This window comes from Oncorhynchus clarkii, chromosome 2 (assembly GCF_045791955.1).
Source record: "Oncorhynchus clarkii lewisi isolate Uvic-CL-2024 chromosome 2, UVic_Ocla_1.0, whole genome shotgun sequence".
Taxonomy (NCBI): Eukaryota; Metazoa; Chordata; class Actinopteri; order Salmoniformes; family Salmonidae; genus Oncorhynchus; species Oncorhynchus clarkii.
This window is the reverse complement of record NC_092148.1, coordinates 62,508,549-62,528,562: the sequence shown is the minus strand read 5'-3', so window position 1 is coordinate 62,528,562 and position 20,014 is coordinate 62,508,549. Positions and strand designations below refer to the sequence as shown.

At 45.2% G+C, this 20,014-nt stretch overlaps 1 protein-coding gene across 3 annotated transcripts in view; it reads left to right on the top strand.

Annotated features, from left to right (window-relative positions):
- Positions 1 to 19,728, top strand: part of LOC139371292 (breast cancer anti-estrogen resistance protein 1-like) — a 124,446-nt gene extending 104,718 nt beyond the window's left edge. For 2 of the 3 annotated variants that reach the window (XM_071111594.1, XM_071111603.1), the window contains exons 3-7: positions 6,088 to 6,243; positions 13,504 to 13,608; positions 13,832 to 15,046; positions 16,163 to 16,246; positions 17,472 to 19,722. In XM_071111594.1, coding sequence (XP_070967695.1) covers positions 6,088 to 6,243; positions 13,504 to 13,608; positions 13,832 to 15,046; positions 16,163 to 16,246; positions 17,472 to 17,984 — 2,073 coding nt within the window. In that variant the 3' untranslated portion in view covers positions 17,985 to 19,722. Of the gene's footprint in view, positions 1 to 6,087; positions 6,244 to 13,503; positions 13,609 to 13,831; positions 15,047 to 16,162; positions 16,247 to 17,471 lie in introns of all 3 variants that reach the window. The other variant, XM_071111611.1, reaches the window with a different exon arrangement.
- The last annotated feature ends 286 nt before the right edge of the window (positions 19,729 to 20,014 follow it).

Genomic DNA, 20,014 nt, shown 5'->3' with positions numbered 1-20,014 from the left:
TTACAGACAGAAATACTCTGTTTCATCAGCTGCTTGAATGGCTGGTCTCAGACGATCCCACAGGTGAAGAAGCCAGATGTGCAGGTCCTGGGCTGGCGTGGTTACAATTGGTCTGCGGGGTGAGGCCGGTTGAACGTACTGCCAAATTCTCTAAAACAACGTTGGAGGTTGCTTATGGTAGAGAAATTAACATTTAAATTCTCCTGCAACAGCCCAAGTGGACATTCCTGCAGTCAGTGTGCCAATTGCACTCTCCCTCAACTTGAGACATATTGTGTTGTGTGACAAACTACCAGTGACTCGCTCAGTGGAAGTGGTCAGATGACGCGGATGCTACACTACAGGACTGTTTTTTCTAGCACAGACTGGAATATGTTCCAGGATTCATCCAATGGCATTGAGGAATATATCACCTCAGTCACAGGCGTCATCAATAAGTACATCAACGACATTGTCCCCACAGTGACTTTACGTACATATCCCAACCAGAAGCCATGGATTACAGGCAACATCCGCACCGAGATAAAAGCTAGAGCTGCAGCTTTCAAGGAGTGGGACACTAATCTGGACGCTTATAAGAAATCTTGCTATGCCCTCAGACGAACCATCAAACAGGCAAACCGTCAATACAGGACTAAGATTGAATCCTACTACACCGGCTCGACGCTCGTTGGATGTGGCAGGGCTTGCAAACCATTACGGACTACAAAGGGAAATCCAACCGCGAGCTGCCCAGTGACGCGAGCCTACCAGATGAGCTAAATGCTTTTTATGCTCTCTTAATAACGCTCTCCGTAGTAAGCGTTTCATGGTAAGGTCTACAATTGTGTGTATTCGGCGCATGTGAAAAATACAATTTGATTTGATTTGATTTTAGAGTGACTGGGGACTAATCTTAAGCTTCATAATGAAAAATTATATGGCAGGTGTAATGAAGAATGTGATTTTCTTTTTCTCATAACATATTGCACAAGTTGCTACAAATATACACTACCATTCAAAAGTTTGGCCTTGTTTTTGAAAGAAAATCACATTTTGTTGTCCATTAAAATAACATAAAATTGATCAGAAATACAGTGTAGACATTGTTAATGTTGTAAATGACTATTGTAGCTGGAAACGGCAGATTTTTAATGGAATATCTACATAGGCGTACAGAGGCCCATTATCAGCAACCATCACTCCTGTGTTCCAATGTCACATTGTGTTAGCTAATCCAAGTTTATCCAAGTCTGTATAGTTAGTATCAGTGAGGTTTTTGTATTGTATAGTATAGTGTTTTTTAGGGCTTCTTTGCCCATGCCCTATGTCATTACATTATTTTGTATGGATTGTGGCTTGGCTGTATCTAATCCAGTGTCTATCAGTCAGACTGGAGAAATCCACTTCCTCTGTCACTGTGTCATGCTAATCACGACTCTTTGATCCTGGTCCTCATCAGCTGAACACTAACATGCATCTGCATGGGCTCCAATGCTTCCTTTGTCGGCCAGGCTGAGATATTGACGGCCTATAGGGAGCAGTCCCTCCCCTCGTTCCTCACTGGGGTGTCCAGAGGGGATGTGGGGTGTCTGGCAGTGAGGGGATCAGCTAGAGAGAAGGGGGGATGGGACCAGTGGAACCTGTCAGAACTCTGTGAAGTTATCGCCTCTGAAACCCATAGTGAGCTAGGCATGGCTGCTTCAGTGATCTCCTCAGCTTGCTTCTTCATGTTTAGTTTTGCCCTTGTCTGGCACTGAGAAGAGACAGGCTAGCAGACACGACCAGAACCACACACCCTTACTGTAGCCTAGGCTCCAGAGGAAAGGACCAGGGATCCTTTCAGTTTTTTTGGAAATGGGATTGACTGCGCTCGTGTGTGTGTTTACTCATAACCCCAAATCCCGCGGTTATATCCGCTGGGTGGGCGGGATTAGGGTCATGAAATATTGTGTGGATGAAGGGTGGGTGTGTGGGTGGGTGGCGGGCAGGTTGAATTAAGAGAAAACAATGCATGAAAAAATCCATACATGCATAATTTTTGTGCAATTCATATATATAGGCTACATTGAGGTTTTTCTGTCATCTTTTTTTCTGCCGTTAGTACGTAAGCCTAGCTGTACGTGTGCCAAATACACACCAATCACCAAATATTATATCCACTGAGGCAAAAATGACACTAAACAGAGAACAGTACAGTGCATTTTCTATATTTATCACATATACAGTACTAGTCAAAAGTTTGGACACACCTACTCATTCAAGGGTTTTTCTTAATTTTTTTGAACGTTCTACATTGTAGAATAATTGTGAAGACATCACAACTGTTAAACAAATGAAAATATATTTTATAGTTTAGATTCTTCAAAGTAGCCACCCTCTACCATGATGACAGCTTTGCACACTCTTGGCATTCTCTCAACCAGCATCACCTGGAATGCTTTTCCAACAGTCTTGAAGGAGTTCCCACATATGCTGAGCACTTGTTGGCTGCTTTTCCTTCACTCTGCAGTCCAACTCATCCCAAACCATCTCAATTGGGTTGAGGTCAGGTGATTGTGGAGGCCAGGTCATCTGATGCAGCACTCCATCACTCTCCTTATTGGTCAAATAGCCCTTACACAGCCTGGAGGTGTTGAGTCATTGTCCTGTTGAAAAACAAATGATAGTCCCACTAAGCGCGAACCAGATGGGATGGGCATATCGCAGCAGAATGCTGTGGTAGCCGTGCTGGTTAAGTGTGCCTTGAATTCTAAATAAATAACCGACATTGTCACCAGCATAGCACCCCCACACATCACACCGCCTCCTCAATGCTTCATGGTGGGAACCACACATGTTCACCTACTCTGCCTCTCACAAAGACACGGCGGTTGGAATCAAAAATCTCAAATTTGGACTCATCAGACCAAAGGACAGATTTCCACCGGTCTAATGTCCATTGCTCGTGTTTCTTGGCCCAATTAAGTCTCTTCTTCTTATTGGTGTCCTTTAGTAGTGGTTTCTTTGCAGCAATTCGACCATGAAGGCCTGATTCATGCAGGCTCCTCTGAACAGTGATGTTGAGATACGCGTCTGTTACTTGAACTCTGTGAAGCATTTATTTGGGCTGCAATTTCTGAGACTGGTAACTCTAATGAACCTATCCTCTGCAGAAGAGGTAACTCTGGGTCTTCATTTCCTGTGGCGGTCCTCATGAGAGCCAGTTTCATCATATTGATGGTTTTTGCAACTGCACTTGAAGAAACTTTCAAAGTTCTTGAAATGTTCCGGATTGACTGACCTTCATGTCTTAAAGTAATGATGGACTGTCATTTCTCTTTGTTTATTTGAGCTGTTCTTACCATAATGTGGACTTGGTCTTTTACCAAATAGTGTTATCTTCTGTATACCACGCCTACCTTGTCACAACACAATTGATTGGCTCAAACACATTAAGAAGGAAATGAATTCCACATATTAACTTTTAACAAGGCACACCTGTTAATTTAAATGCATTCCACGTGACTACCTCATGAAGCTGGTTGAGAGAATGCCAAGAGTGTGAAAAGCTGTCATCAAGGCAAAGGATGTCTAATTTGAAGAATTTTAAATGTAACATATATTTTGATTTGTTTAACACTTTCTTGGTTACTACATGATTCCATATGTGTTATTTCATAGTTTTGATGTCTTAGCTAATATTCTACAATGTAGAAAATAGTAAAAATAAAGAAAAACCCATGAGTAGGTGTGTCCAAACTTTTGACTGGTACTGTAGTTGGGAGGTTGCAAACGGTTTATTACCACTGGTGTGTGTGCAGGCATGTGTGTGTGATTGGACTGCTAGTTTCCTCTCCCATCAGTAGTGAAGGCAGCAGCAGCAGTGTATCTGTAGCTGGGAGTAGATAATCAGAGATTTCCCCAGTGCCCTGATTGGGAGAGAGATAACAACATTCCTTATCTGTGTGATTCCATAGCCCTTGCCTGCAGGGGATCGATAGCAGGGCCAGATTAAAGGAAGTGAGAGGAGAGGAGAAAGACACACACACACATACACAGCCAGAGGTGCTCAGATAAACTTCCAAGGAGCACTGATGCAGGACATTATGTGGTGGTGACATGACATGATATGGTCCTGATAGGAAGTGCTAATGATTTGATTTTCAATATCCTGTGATGTATTGAATACTAAATCTGAGTACTAGTTTGGATGGATGCTTATGTTCCAGTTACTGTCTCTGTATTGAGAGCAGCCAGTATGCTGTTATCAGTCAGTCTGTTTTCATTTCCCAGGCCCAGACAGTTGACATAACACTGAGACTATAATACTGTGGGTAAATAGGCAGACAATAGGACAGGCGTTGTTCCCACACTGACCTGCCAAGACCTCCATTCTGTTTTTACTGCCTCTTGGGTTAATCCAGACCTTGACTCTGTTACAGGCTGTTTTGGCTCCTCACTGTGGGTCAGGGGAATTTCATTAAGATTGAGTCTTGAGGATATAATGTGTTCTCTACTGTTATCATCTACGGCTGGGATCATCAACTAGATTCAGCCGTGGGACAATTTTTTCTTGAGTGGAAGGTCAGGGGACCGGAACATAATTACCCATTAGTAGTAAACTGCAAATTGACTGCAATAAGCCCAAACAGATGTAATATTTCACTAAAACATTATAATTTCAAACCTTGCTTACATTTGTACATGATCACGTACACTGAATGTTCATTGCAATTGGAACACCTGCTCTTTCCATGACATAGACTGACCAGGTGAATCAAGGTGAAAGCTATGATCCCTTATTAATGTCATTTGTTAAATCAGGTTAAAGAAGGATTTTTAAGCCTTGAGACAATTGAGACATTGATTGTGCATGTGTGCCATTCAGAGGGTAAATAGGCAGGACAAAAGATTTAGGTGCCAGGCACAATGGTTTGAGTGTGTCAAGAACTGCAACATTGCTGGGTTTTTCACATTCAACAGATTCCCATGTGTATCAAGAACACTTTCAACACTTTCAACAGCTTGTAGAGTCCATACCCAGATGAATTGAGGCTGTTCTGAAGGCGAAGGGGGGTGTTCTATTGTCTGTACAGTCAGCGTATATCTCTCTGTTATGTATGGGAATACTTTGGAACAGAAGAACATTGAAATCACTTGGAGCTGATTTGCTGGTGTTTTTACACTCTTTTATAAAGTACAGTTGAAGTGGGAAGTTTACATACACTTAGGTTGGAGTCATTAAAACACGGTTTTCAACCACAAATTTCTTGTTAATTTTTTGTTATAGTTTTAGCAAGTTGTTTAGGACATCTACTTTGTGCATGACACAAGTCATTTTTCCAACAATTGTTTACAGACAGATTATTTCACTGTATCACAATTCCAGTGGGTCAGAAGTTTACATACACTAAGACTGATTTGCTGCAGGAGGGACTGGTGCACTTCACAAAATGGATGGCATCACGAGGGAGGAAAATTATGTGGATATATTGAAGCAACATCTTGGTCGCAAATGGGTCTTCCAAATGGACAGTGACCCCAAGCATACTTCCAAAGTTGTGGCAAAATGGCTCAAGGACAACAAAGTCAAGGTATTGGATTGGCCATCACAAAGCCCTGCCCTCAATCCTATAGAAAAATTGTGGGCAGAACTGAAAAAGCGTGTGTGAGCAAGGAGGCCTACAAACCTGACTCGGAGGAATGGAACAAAATTCACCCAACTTATGGTGGGACGCTTGTGGAAGGCTACCCAAAATTTTGGACCCAAGTAAAACAATTTGAAGGCAATGCTACCAAATACTAATTGAGTGTATGTTAACTTCTGACCCACTGGGAATGTGATGAAACACATAAAAGCTGAAATAAATCATTCTCTCTACTATTATTCTGACGTTTCACATTCTTAAAATAAAGTTGTGATCCTAACTGACCTAAGACAGGGCATTTTTACTAGGATTGAATGCCAGGAATTGTGAAAAACTGAGTTTAAATGTATTAGGCTAAGGTATATGTAAACTTCTGACTTCAACTGTACATAAGACTTAAAGATGCATCAATTTGCTAAAATCTTATAACGGACCATTCCACTAACCTCATGCCTCTCTCGCTCTCTCTCTCCGTCAGGTGGTGGTGCCGACGCGGGTGGGCCAGGTGTATGTGTATGACACGGGAATGTCGGAGCAGGAGGAGTATGACGTCCCCCCCAGACACATGCCTCCCTCCCAGCAGTCACAGGATATTTATGACGTTCCCCCAACCCGCGCCCAGTACAGCCAACAGGTGAGGAGTCAGCTAGTCTCTCTCTCTGTCTCTCTCTCGCTCTCTCTCTCTCCCCATCTCTCTCTCTCTCTCTCTCCCCATCTCTCTCTCTCTCTCTCTCTCTCTCTCTCTCTCTCTCTCTCCCCATCTCCCTCTCTCTCTCGCTCTCTCTCTCTCCCCATCTCCCTCCCTCTCTCTGTCTCTCTCACTCTCTCTCTGTCTCTCTCTCTCTGTCTCTCTCTCTCTGTCTCTCTCTCGCTCTCTCTCTCTCCCCATATCTCTCTCTCTCTCTCTCTCTCTCTCTCTCTCTCTCTCTCTCTCTCTCTCTCTCTCTCCAATTCTCTCTCTCTCTCTCTCCCCATCTCCCTCTCTCTCTCGCTCTCTCTCTCCCCATCTCCCTCTCTCTTTCTCTCTCTCTCTCTCTCTCTGTCTCTCTCTCTCTCCCCATATCTCTCTCTCTCTCTCTCTCTCTCTCTCTCTCTCTCTCTCTCTCTCTCTCTCTCTCTCTCTCTCTCTCTCTCTCTCTCTCTCTCTGTCTCTCTGTCTCTCTCTCTCTCTCTCTCTCTCTCTCTCTCTCTCTCCCTCTCTCTGTCTCTCTCTCTCTCTCTCTCTCTCTCTGTCTCTCTCTCTCTCTCTCTCTCTCTCTCTCTCTCTCTCTCTCTCCCCATCTCCCTCTCAATTTCAATTCAATTTGCTTTATTGGCATGACGTAACAATGTACATATTGCCAAAGCTTACTTTTGATATTTACAATATGAAAATAATAAGAATCAAAATTGTCAACGGGACTACAGTAACAACTATAACCAAAGGTCAAAATAACCATACATTGAACAATAACAATAAGCATACAGTAGAGGATATGTGCAGGTTGATTGGTCTGTGCAGGTTGATTGGTCTGTCAGATACTGTCCCTCATGGTATCATGTCCCTTATGGCAGGCAGCAATGTTGTGCGCTGCCAACCCACAGCTCTCTGCGTCCTCCCCCAACAGGACGGGTAGCCTACTCTGTCTTTGAAACCTTGAATAAGGGTTTCAAATTTGGGGAAATGACACTCTAATTGTTTTATATTTTTGACATTTTGTCAAAAATGCAGCTCCATCTCATGTTCTGCTGTTGTGCAGTGGTTGCACAGCCTTTCCTCTACAGGGAGCCAAGTTTTCCTGTGTCTACCCTTCTCAATGGCAAGTCTGTGCTCACTGAGCCTATACTTTGTCAAGGTTTTTCTCAGGTTCTGATCAGTAACCATGGTCAAATAGTTTGCCATAGTGTACTGTCGATTTAGGGCCAGATAGCACTGCATTTTGCTTTCTGCTTGTGTTTCCCAATAATTGATTGTGTTGTAATTTGTTTAATTCTGATTGATTGGATGTTCTGGTCCTGAGGCTTCAGTGTGTTAGTAGAACAGGTTTGTGAACTCAGCCCCAGGACTAGCTGGATGAGGGGACTCTTTTCTTTGCTCAGCTCTTGGCATTGCAGGGCTTGGTAATAATATGAGAGGAGGTCACTGTATTTTATATGTTTCCAAAACGGAATTGCTCTTTTTTGAGTTTTTATTATTAGTGGATATTGGCCTAATTCTGCCCTGCATGCATTGTTTGTAGTTTTCCTCTGGACATGTAGGAGAATCTTACAGAACTCTGCATGCAGGGTTTCAATGGGGTGTTTGCAAGTGGACCCCACACCTTGCTGCCATAAAGTGCAATTGGTTCAATGACACATTCAGTTTGTTTTGGCCAAATTTTAATAGGTATTTCAATTTGAATTAGTTTTTTAATGGCGTAGAATGTCCTGTATGCTTTCTCTCTCAGTTCATTCACTGCCTCATCTCTCTCTCTCTCTCTCTCTCTCTCTCTCTCTCTCTCTCTCTCTCTCTCTCTCTCTCTCTCTCTCTCACCTGTATTTATGTTCAAATGCTGCACTCTCTCGCTTCTCTAGTATACAGTAATACACCCACATACAGACACAAATCATTGAAGATACAATTTCTCATCTTCCATATCATCAGCAATTGAGCCACACTAGTTTTGACCTCTTACCCTTGACCACCCCAGTGATGGTGGTGTCCTGTGTATGAGAGGGGGTGTGGTATTCATGTCCTCTCACTGTCCTGCCTCGCCACTTATTGTCTCTGATGTCACTGAAGTAATTTCGTCCCCTCCACAAGATTGATGGCTATTTTTCCTCTCTGCTGGCTTAGACACACTTCCTGACTCGATTGGTCGTCTTTCTACGAAGTGTCTCATTAACCTCTCATTAATATCTGATGTATTGGGAATATTAAACCTCTCTCTGTCGCTCTGTCTCGCTCTCTCTCTCTCTCTCTCTCTCTCTCTCTGTCTCTCTCTCTCTCTCTCTCTCTCTGTCCCTCTCTCCCTCTCTCTCTGTCTCTCTCTCTGTCTCTCTCTGTATCTCTCTCTGTCCCTCTATCCCCTCTCTCTCCCTCTCTCTCTGTCTCTCTCTCTGTCTCTCTCACTCTCTTTGTGTGTTTAAACCCACGGCAGCTCTGGGATTCCACATTTATTTTTAGAGGAGGTCATACATTACTAGCAGGGGAAGTAGATATTTCATTGTCTGGAGGCGTTAGAAAAAGGTTGTATTTTTCCACAAAGCACAGTGAGCAGCGTGTCCTGAGCTGCATGCGCTCTGGATCGGAAGGTGAACCCACTTCCTGTGTCATCCATCCTCACACACACACACACAGACAGACAGACAGACAGACAGACAGACAGACAGACAGACAGACAGACAGACAGACAGACAGACAGACAGACACACAGGCTCCTGAAGCAGATAGAGAAACACACAGCCATTCTCTCTACTGACATCATCTATTCCCAAAACAAGTCACATGCATTCAAGCACAACATATCAGGACAAATGGCTGCAAGACATGGTAAAAGAGAGGGAAAGAGAACCAGCTGGAAGGAGGAGAGAATGAGGGAAAGAGAACCAGCTGGAGGGAGGAGAGAATGAGGGAAAGAGAACCAGCTGGAGGGAGGAGAGAATGAGGGAAAGAGAACCAGCTGGAGGGAGGAGAGAATGAGGGAATGAGAACCAGCTGGAGGGAGGAGAGAATGAGGGAAAGAGAACCAGCTGGAGGGAGGAGAAGAGAACCAGCTGGAGGGAAGAGAGAATGAGGGAAAGAGAACCAGCTGGAGGGAGGAGAGAATGAAGGAAAGAGAACCAGCTGGAGGGACGAGAGAATGAAGGAAAGAGAACCAGCTGGAGGGAGGAGAGAATGAGGGAAAGAGAACCAGCTGGAGGGAGGAGAGAATGAGGGAAAGAGAACCAGCTGGAGGGAGGAGAGAATGAGGGAAAGAGAACCAGTTGGAGGGAGGAGAGAATGAAGGAAAGAGAACCAGCTGGAGGGAGGAGAGAATGAGGGAAAGAGAACCAGCTGGAGGGAGGAGAGAATGAGGGAGGAAAGAGAACCAGCTGGAGGGAGGAGAGAATGAGGGAAAGAGAACCAGCTGGAGGGAGGAGAGAATGAGGGAAAGAGAACCAGCTGGAGGGAGGAGAGAATGAGGGAAAGAGAACCAGCTGGAGGGAGGAGAGAATGAGGGAAAGAGAAAGAGAACCAGCTGGAGGGAGGAGAGAATGAGGGAAAGAGAACCAGCTGGAGGGAGAGAATGAGAAAGAGAACCAGCTGGAGGGAGGAAGAGGGAAAGAAACCAGCTGGAGGGAGGACCAGCTGGAGGGAGGAGAGAATGAGAAGAACCAGCTGAGGGAAAGAGAACCAGCTGGAGGGAGGAGAGAGAGAGAGGGAGGAGAGAATGAGGGAAAGAGAACCAGCTGGAGGGAGGAGAGAATGAGGGAAAGAGAACCAGCTGGAGGGAGGAGGAGAGAATGAGGGAAAGAGAACCAGCTGGAGGGAAGAGAGAATGAGGGAAAGAGAACCAGCTGGAGGGAGGAGAGAATGAGGGAAAGAGAACCAGCTGGAGGGAGGAGAGAATGAAGGAAAGAGAACCAGCTGGAGGGACGAGAGAATGAAGGAAAGAGAACCAGCTGGAGGGAGGAGAGAATGAAGGAAAGAGAACCAGCTGGAGGGAGGAGAGAATGAGGGAAAGAGAACCAGCTGGAGGGAGGAGAGAATGAGGGAAAGAGAACCAGCTGGAGGGAGGAGAGAATGAAGGAAAGAGAACCAGCTGGAGGGAGGAGAGAATGAAGGAAAGAGAACCAGCTGGAGGGACGAGAGAATGAAGGAAAGAGAACCAGCTGGAGGGAGGAGAGAATGAGGGAAAGAGAACCAGCTGGAGGGAGGAGAGAATGAGGGAAAGAGAACCAGCTGGAGGGAGGAGAGAATGAGGGAAAGAGAACCAGCTGGAGGGAAGAGAGAATGAAGGAAAGAGAACCAGCTGGAGGGAGGAGAGAATGAGGGAAAGAGAGGAAAAGCTGTTTGACGGCGTCAGAAAGAGTATAGTGCTGGGACTGGAGGAATATCATTGCATTCAAGTTCAGATAGCAGGCCTAAGATCAGTCAGTGGGTTCAGTGGACAATTCAATGGGCCCTGGCTTTGGTTTTCTGCTGAAAGGAGTAACACAACCATCTCATTTTCACTCCAAACTGTCTGCGATCAGATCAGTGTACCCACTGAATACCAACTCCAAACAACATCGCATTAATTCAAGATTCTGACAAAGTGTTTTGGCAAGGTGCCCAATGGTTGTGGAGGTGGATTTGGTATTCATACTGTAGTCCCTCTTGCCTCCTCCCTCTGTCACTCTAATTCCCCAAAGGCCCGGGGAACAGATTGTATCACATTGTTTGTGCAGAATTATAATTGCTAATCTGTTTGTTTGGGGACAGTCACATGGCGAGAGATGGGAGTGCAATTTTCTGTGTGTTATTAGGGGTTCAGGATTGGATGGAGGAGTTGGCTTGTCAGTCTGCTGCTGTTTGCCGTCAGGTCATAGAGAAACGAGGATGAAGTTGAATCTTAGATACCACTTACTCTGTTCCTCCTCAGGTGCAACGCTCATTGACAACCAGCTAGCAGATAATCCTGCCTCAGTATCATAAACTTTAGAGAGTGTCTCTTGTCAGACCCTGGAAGTAGATTGGGTTGTGTGTTTGTGAATGTACGTGTGTGTCACACATGGTGCATCAATCTGATGTTTATTATCAACAAATATCTTTTTAATACAGCCAATAACCTAAAAGCTGTAGCTTTAAACTGCCCACTAAAACTCATTACCAATCTCATTGACTTGGTGACTTCCATCATCACCTATATATACTGAACAAAAATATAAACGCAACGTGTAAAGTGTTGGTCCCATGTTTCATGAGCTGAAATACAATATCCCAGAAATATTCCATAAACAGAAACATTTTATTTCTCTAAACTTATGTGCAGAAATGTATTTACATCCCTGTTAGTGAGCATTTCTCCTTTGCCAATATAATCCATCCACCTGACAGGTGTGGCACATCAAGAAGCTGATTAAACTGCATCTTCATTGCACAGGTGCACCTTGTGCTGGGAACAATAAAAGGCCACTCTAAAATGTGCTGTTTTGTCACACAACACAATGCCACAGATGTATCAAGTTTTGAGAGAGCGTGCAATTGGCATGCTGTGTCACGTGTGCTCCCTCTGCGGCCTCTAGGTCACCAAGCTGCTCATTAAGGTAGTCCTAAAGGTTTTTAGGGTGTGTCTTTTAAGTGTTTGGACCGCAGCCACTGACTTGTTTTCTGATCCACACCCTTACTTTTTTAAAAAGGTATCTGTGACCAACAGATGCATATCTGTATTCCAGTCATGTGAAATCCATAGATTAGGGCCTAATGAATTAATTGAATTAACTGATTTCCTCATATGAACTGTAACTCAGTCAAATCTTTGAAATTGTTGCATATTTTTGTTCAGTGTAGTTGTGAAATACTCTACTAATCAAAGCTGTAAAAGTAGTGTGCAAAACAACAGAGGTTTCATGGGCTGGAGAGAGAGAGACAGGACTGTGGCTGCTGCAGGGCAGTGTGTTCCAGAAGTTTACTCATACAAGACTGACGGCAAAGTTAATTCCCTTGCCGCTGCTCCAGGCTGAAGTGCATTATGGGATTGTATTGACTTCAACAGTGCCTTAGAAAATAGTATTTTTGCAATAGGCATCCTCTCAACACACATTCTGCAGCATTGTTGCAGAAATATCTCCACATTATTTTGAATGTTGCATTTTGTGGGCATCACACACATATCCTTATAGTTTTCATACATGTCCTACCATGGAGAATGCATGTACAACTTTGCCTGCCTACATATCCACATTGCTCCGGGCCAACTCACAATTACTCTGGATTTGCCTCCCTCCCATATGATTTCTAGAATGTAAACACATTCTGACTGTTCTGATTGGTCCCAGAAACTGATGGGTTGGGCCAGAGCCGGCTTACATGATACTCTGATTGGTTAGATTTGTTGGAGACCATCCAATCGCTGATGAATTTGTTTTGTACGGTGCCCCTCATTTTGAAGTCAAACAACGACTTTAGGATGTCAGTTTCAGAATGAATGTAGCGATCGCTAGAGCAGCGGAAATCAATTCATGGGGAGTCGTCAGGCAAGGCACAACTGACCAGTGTCACAGAGGTTTAGTCAGAACAGAGTTAGCACTGAGGTTAAGGGCTCTGCTGTATAAGAGATTTTCTTCAGTTGTTTCCAACTTTGGTCATGCTCCAGTCCGTCCAGCTCCCTGTGTGCGTGTCAGGGCAGTCCCAGACAGGATGTGTGTCCTCTGTGTAGGAGTGGGAGAGATGGTCCTCATGTTGTGTGTGCCAGTGCCCTCACTGACCCCCTCTCAGCCTGCAGCCTCAATAATGCCTCCCTCCCTCCCTCCCCCCTTGTAGGGAAGGCAGTGGAGAAAAGAGGGGCCCCAGGGAGAGACGAGATTAGAGGACAAAGTGGGCAGAGTGTCTGGGTCCCTCCCGCCCTCCTCACCTCCTCCACATTAATCCAGCACGCCCTCAGAAGCTTGATTTCATTTGTTCCTCCCTTTTTAATATGCTCATACATTGAGTCTGCTGCAGCTGTAACTGAGCTCTTATTGCTGATTTGTATATTTATGTGTATGTCTGTATGTGTGCAAGTATGAACGTGTGTGTGTGTGTGTGTGTGTGTGTGTGTGTGTGTGTGTGTGTGTGTGTGTGTGTGTGTGTGTGTGTGTGTGTGTGTGTGTGTGTGTGTATATATCTGATGTGTGTTAATGTATATTGTTCTTTATTGTGGGGTGTGTGTGTTTTATCTCTCTGTGCATTGTGTCGTCCCCCCCCATCCAGGTGTATGACACACCCCCAATGGCGGTGAAAGGCCCCCCCAGTGGTCAAGACATCTATGACACACCCCCCAGTGTGGACAAGAGCCAACTGCTCTCTCAGCAAACGGTGAGGCTGCAGCTACTGCACCACTAACACATCCTCTCTGTCTGTTGTTGTCGTAGAGGAGGGACACAGGGGGATACTCATCAGTCACAGTGGGCTTTACCATCTGTACTTGATAGGTGGTGTCTTCTCCTTATCAGAATGTGTGTTTGACATCATTATGATGTCCTATGGCAGTGAGGTTAAGTACAGTGTGTGTTTGACGTTGCCCCTGTCTCCCTCCCAGGTGTACGACTTCCCCCCCTCCGTCAGCAAGGATGTTCCAGACGCTCCTATCAGGGAGGAGACCTATGACGTGCCCCCCCACTTTGCCAAGCTGAAGAGTCTGGAGAGCCAGAACCAGGGCTATCTGATCCCCGGGGGGCCTGAGCCCCCCATCCCTGAAGATGTGTACGATATCCCTCCCCCTCCCCTCACCGGAAAGCACCACCCAGACGCCCACCTGGGTCAGGAGATCTACGACATCCCCGCCAGTCTGAGGAAGGGTGGACTCCATGACCCCCAGGATGTGTACGATTTCCCCCGCGAGCGGCCTGCAGGCGAGGACTCCATCTATGACATCCCCCCTCAGGTGGTGCGAGATGCGGGCGCCACAGAGGAGCTGACGGTCAGCTTCAAACGCCTGTCTGCCTCCAGCACGGGCAGCACCCGCAGCAACCTGTCCACCTCCTCTCTGGACATGGTGCCAGTCAGGGAGTCGGCGGTGCCCAGCCAGGCCGGCCCAGGGAAACTGTTGATCCTGGATCTAGATCAGGCCATGGAGCGCCTCTCCCGTCTGCAGCAGGGGGTGGAGGGCTCTGTCTCCCTCCTCATGTCCTTCATCAGTGGGAACTGGCGCAGCCCCACCCAGATGGAGGCCAACCTGCCAGCCATCAGGCAGGCGGTGGACAGGATGAGGGTGGCTGTCAGGGACCTGCTGGAGTTTGCCAGGGGGGCTGTGGCCAACTCTGCCCAGGCCACTGACCGCACGTTACAGGCCAAGCTGGGCAAGCAGGTGCAGAAGATGGAGGAGGCCTTCCAGGGCCTTGTCAAGTACAGCCAGGCTCTGGATGCTGTGGCCTGGGCCCCTTCTGCCCTGATGACGCCCTCAGCAGGCAGCAGTGGGGATGACCTGGACCGGCTGGTCATGTGTGCCCGGGGTGTGCCTGATGACACCAAACAGCTGGCCTCCTTTCTCCATGGCAACGCCTCGCTGCTCTTCAAAAGGACAAACAAGCAGCAGCAGCTTCCTCTGCCCCCCGTCCCCCATGCCGCTGACCTCATGGGTCAGATGACCAACAACAACATCTCAGCCTATCAGATGGGAGACGGGAGAGCCAACATTCAGTCCCGCCCCCTGCCGTCCCCGCCCAAGCTCACAGCCGAGGAGGAGACCCGTGACCGGCCATACGAGACCACAGAGGAGGGCTGGATGGAGGACTATGACTATGTGCATTTACAGGTAAAACCCCCTCTTATGAATCATCACACATTTATGTCCTCATTTATCAGTAGAGAATTAGTTTGGTGTATATTGGTACTCTGAATCAACAGCACCAGTACTTCCTCATAGCGGTACGGTGGTTCGGAACAATCAGCAGCACTCTACATTAGCCCATGGATTATGTTAAGCATGTCGAGCCATGGTGTCTGTCTGTGTTCAATGATACGCCGGTGTGTGAGATGAGAGAGAGGATAGACTCCCGGTGTATCTCCATTTCCACACCACAGCCAGCAGATCAATGCCCCATACAAGGCTTCCCCATGTGGGCGAAACATACTCCCTCGGTGCACTGCTTCAGGTGTCATCATCAATCATCATTACTACATGTACAGGCGTGTTTCTCTACATACCCATCATACATCATCACTATCTCTGTCCATTGCTGCTGTTGTTGCCCTCACGTGCAGCAGTATTGTGGTTGTGAAAATGCAAGAGGAATAGATGATTTTAAGGCGATATGATATCATTGTGGGTGACAGGTAGCCTTGCGGTAAGAGTGTTGAGCCAGTAACCAAAATGTTGCTAGTTCGAAGCCGACAAGGGGAAACGTCTGCCGGTGTTCCCTTGAGCAAGGCACTTAACCCTAATTCTCCAGGGTTGCAGTTGATAATGGCAGAGCCTGGCCGTGACCCCACTCTCTGATATCTTGGGATATGCAAAAAAACACATTTCCAATTCACTCATACATATTAATACACACTTGTTCATGTGTGAAATAGGAAAAATATAAGCACTCACCAAATTATTATTATCTAAGAGACATTTATATATTCACTGTTTCAGTGCTTTATGTGTGTGTAGCACACTAACATACAAACCCTGAATTCATGTGTCAGCTACCCGCAGGGTAGTGGCAGAGCTGCTGTGTGTGGTCTGGTCTGATATGAGCTCATACTGCCCTCTGCTGATTAGGATAATTATCACACGTTGAGTCAGACGGATCATTTTATATGGGTGATCCTTCCTTGATCCAGTAGAATTAAAATCCCATCCCAGCATTGTCTGAGCGTGTTTGTGTCTATGTGCTTGGAGCAGTAAGTAAGTTTACTCTTCTTTCCGTCCTTTGGTTTCCAGGGTAAGGAGGAGTTTGAGAAGAATCAGAGGCAATTATTAGAGAAAGGGACCAGACACAACAAAACCACACTGGAACAGCAGCAGGTGAGGATCTGTGGGTCTGTCAGTGAGCGAGTGGATGTGTAAATGACAGGCAGCCCAATTCTGATATTTGTTTTACTAATTGGTATTTTTTGTGCCCGGTTGTGTCCGGTTTCCCAAAAGCATCTTAACTTCTTGGCGCACCCATACCGTTAGCGGGATCATTTTCGTCAACATCCGCTGAATTGCAGAGCGCCAAATTCAAATTAAATTGCTAAAAATATTTAATTTTCATGAAATCACAAGTGCAATATAGCAAAACACAGCTTTGCTTGTTGTTAATCCACCTGGCGTGTCAGATTTCAAAAAAGCTTTACAGCAAAAGCTATCCAAGCGTTTATGTTAGGACATCTCTCTCAGCAGACAAAACATTACAAACAGCTAGCAGCAAAGTAGATTGGTAACGAAAGTCAGAAAAGCAATAAAATGAATCGCTTACCTTTGATGATCTTCGGATGTTTGCACTTTCGAGACTCCCAGTTACACAATAAATGTTCCTTTTGTTCCATAAAGATTATTTTTATATCCAAAATACCTCCATTTGGTTGGCGCGTTTTGTTCAGAAATCCACAGGCTCGAGCGGTCACGACGGGACGGGGCAGACGAAAATTCCAAACTTTTTTTATAATCAACCCTCAGGTTGTTTTTACAATAAATAATCAATAATATTTCAATGGAACAGGGAGATTCGTTTCTCTTAGGCCTTGTTGGAAGAAAGAAAATCCTTGTTGGATTTTCCTCAGGTTTTCACCTGCAATATCAGTTCTGTTATACTCACAGACAATATTTTGACCGTTTTGGAAACTTTAGAGTGTTTTCTATCTTAATCTGACAATTATATGCATATTCTAGATTCTGGGCCTGAGAAATAGGCAGTTTCAGTTGGGTACGTTTTTCATCCAAACATCAAAATACTGCCCCCTACACTCAACAGGTTTAAGGCTAAGTTCATCTTAGAACAATAGGAACTAATGGTTCTAACGATGAACTTAGCCTTAAAATGCTTTTGGGTCTGATTGGTCAAACGATCAATCGGTGAAAAAAATATCAGAATTGGGCTGCTTCTCTAAACGCAGCCTTTGTCAATAATAAGGGAGTGTTTGGAAGGACATTATATGTGACTGTAGTGTTACATTGGTGTCTCAGAGGCTGAGCTTTCAGTCAGTTCATATGGGAAGTTTACAGATCAGGCAGATATTTATTTACTCTGTGTTCCCATCTACTGCAGCTGAAACAGTTTGAGCGACTGGAGCAGGAAGTCAGCCGGCCAATCAACAACGATATCTCAGGCTGGACTCCGCCTCCCCACTACCCAACGGCCCAGCGGAGCAAGCTGAGCATGGGTGACCGGCAGCTGCTGCTCTTCTACTCGGAGCAGTGTGAGTCCAACGTCACCACCCTCACCAACGCCATCGACGCCTTCTACTCCTCCATCAACAACAACCAGCCGCCCAAGATCTTTGTGGCTCACAGCAAGTTTGTCATCCTCAGCGCACACAAGCTGGTGTTCATCGGGGACACGCTCTCGCGACAGGCCAAGTCCCCAGAGGTGCGGGCGCATGTGGCCCAGCACAGTAACACGCTGTGTGACAAACTCAAGGACATCGTAGTGAGCACCAAGACTGCAGCGCTGCAGTACCCGTCCCCCGGTGCGGCGCGAGACATGACGGAGAGGGTGAGGGAGCTGGCCGGCTGCACACAGCAGTTCCGCATGGCACTGGGTCAGCTGGTGGCCATGTGAACCTCCGGTCCTGAGACACTGACATGGGGAGTCCACACTTGGACACACAGCACCCACACACCCAGTGGGTCACTGTCACAGACACATGGACCCTTCAACCTCCTCTTGTGCTTTTTATTTCAAAAAAGGACAACTATCTGACTGGGCTGGGCCATTGGTTGTAAATTAATCATTGTAAATATTTTAAGTTACTATTAGCCAGAAAAAAAAGTCAAAGAAAATGAACTTCCACTATATATATATATAAATATGTTTTTGAGACCTGGAAAACATGATGTAGTTTTTAGACAATGTCCATTATTATTATTGTTGCTATACTGTAATTATTGCTCTGCTTATTATAATTGTTATCATTATTGTTATAATGCGTTGATTAAGGATGTTTACATTTCAAACACATTGTATGTATTACGTAATGCTGTTTTTCATCCCAGATGATCAAATATGGTGGATTTTGTTAAAGTAATGTACTTGTCAGGTGAGCTGTAGGATATGTTGACAGAAAATGAATAGCTTTCCTTGGAGCTGTCAAAGGAGGCTGGGGATCGTGTTGTGAGTGTAAGGCATTCTGGGTAGGGGCTGGGAGGGAGAGGTTTCCCTGACAGTTAATAACATTCTCAGATATACTGCTGTCATGGGACAGGATTCATTTGAGTAGTTCTACATGCTAATTAAAATGCCCCAATTAGAAGACTGTCTTATAATACTATCTCTTCCTTTGAGATAGAAGTCAGAATGAAAAGAACAAACCTGATTTGGAGGTAAAAAATCTGAGGTTAAAAGAAATATGAATTTACGTATTTTTTTCTGCATTACAACTTCCCTTGTTCTTCAAAAGCACAAAGCTTTATCCGTCTGTCTGCTGCTCCTAGAGTGCTTGTTGTAATCACCCACACTCTCCCAGACTCTCATAGTCCTGCATGCTCTCTGTGATCTAAAAAGGGTTGGTTTGGACTCCTCTGTGGCTCCACTGTTCTAGAAGTCGCCTGTGTTCCAGACCAGGCTCTCTGCTCACCTCATACATGAATAACTCTGCTTTCCCTCCCCCTAGCACTTCCTGGACAGCACCACTGCACCCTGCAGGCCAGGGAAACCCGCTATGGGGGTAAAGGTGTGAGAAGTGCATTTGAATCATTAGCATACACTCAACACCCTTGTAAATTGATGAGCAAATTAGGGAGTGGTTGTTTGTGAGCCACATCTCTGCATTTTACCAAATGTATGTGTACACACACACACACACACACACACACACACACACACACATAATATTGAAGGTAATGTCTGTTTGCATAACAGTAACCATTCTTGACACTTCAAATGACTTTGCAGCAGCTGTATCATATCCCCACTTCCAATAGCTGTACCAGAGGTATGTGAGTTAGCTTGGCCAGTGGGTGTGTTTTACTAGTTCTTGAGTCCTGGAGACATCTCCACATGAAGCAGAGGAATCTGGTGCCGCTCCAGTTTCCATTGTCCAGTTTTCTAAAACCTGATTGGCTGTATTCCAAGTATCAGATTACATATTGTACTATAAAGCGCTGCAACATGTTGTTGTGGATATAGTTGAAACCCCTATCAAGTAAAAATAATACCTTGAAAACAAAGCAGACTGGTATTTGTGGTGATGTTATTATGGTCTCAAATCTGTGTTTTAAGATTTGAAATATATATGTTAAGGACATTGCATAACTGGAAAATATATGCTTAATATATTTTCATTAAAAAATAAACTTCAAACCTACTCTCTCTTTAAGAAGCTATGTGCTGTGAGTGAAATTGCATATACTAGAAATGCTTAGTTAATTGTAAGATAATTGTACCCCAGTAACTTCAGCACTAACACCAACTCCTGAGAGATATCTGATCTCCTTGTCAAGTGTGTCTCTACTTACCCTGGGGCTCTGTATGCTGGACCGCCATGATTATATATATATATATATACACTAACTCTTGGCAAAGTTCATTACCAGCCTCAGAAATTGCAGCTCAAATAAATGCTTCACAGAGTTCAAGTATCAGACACATCT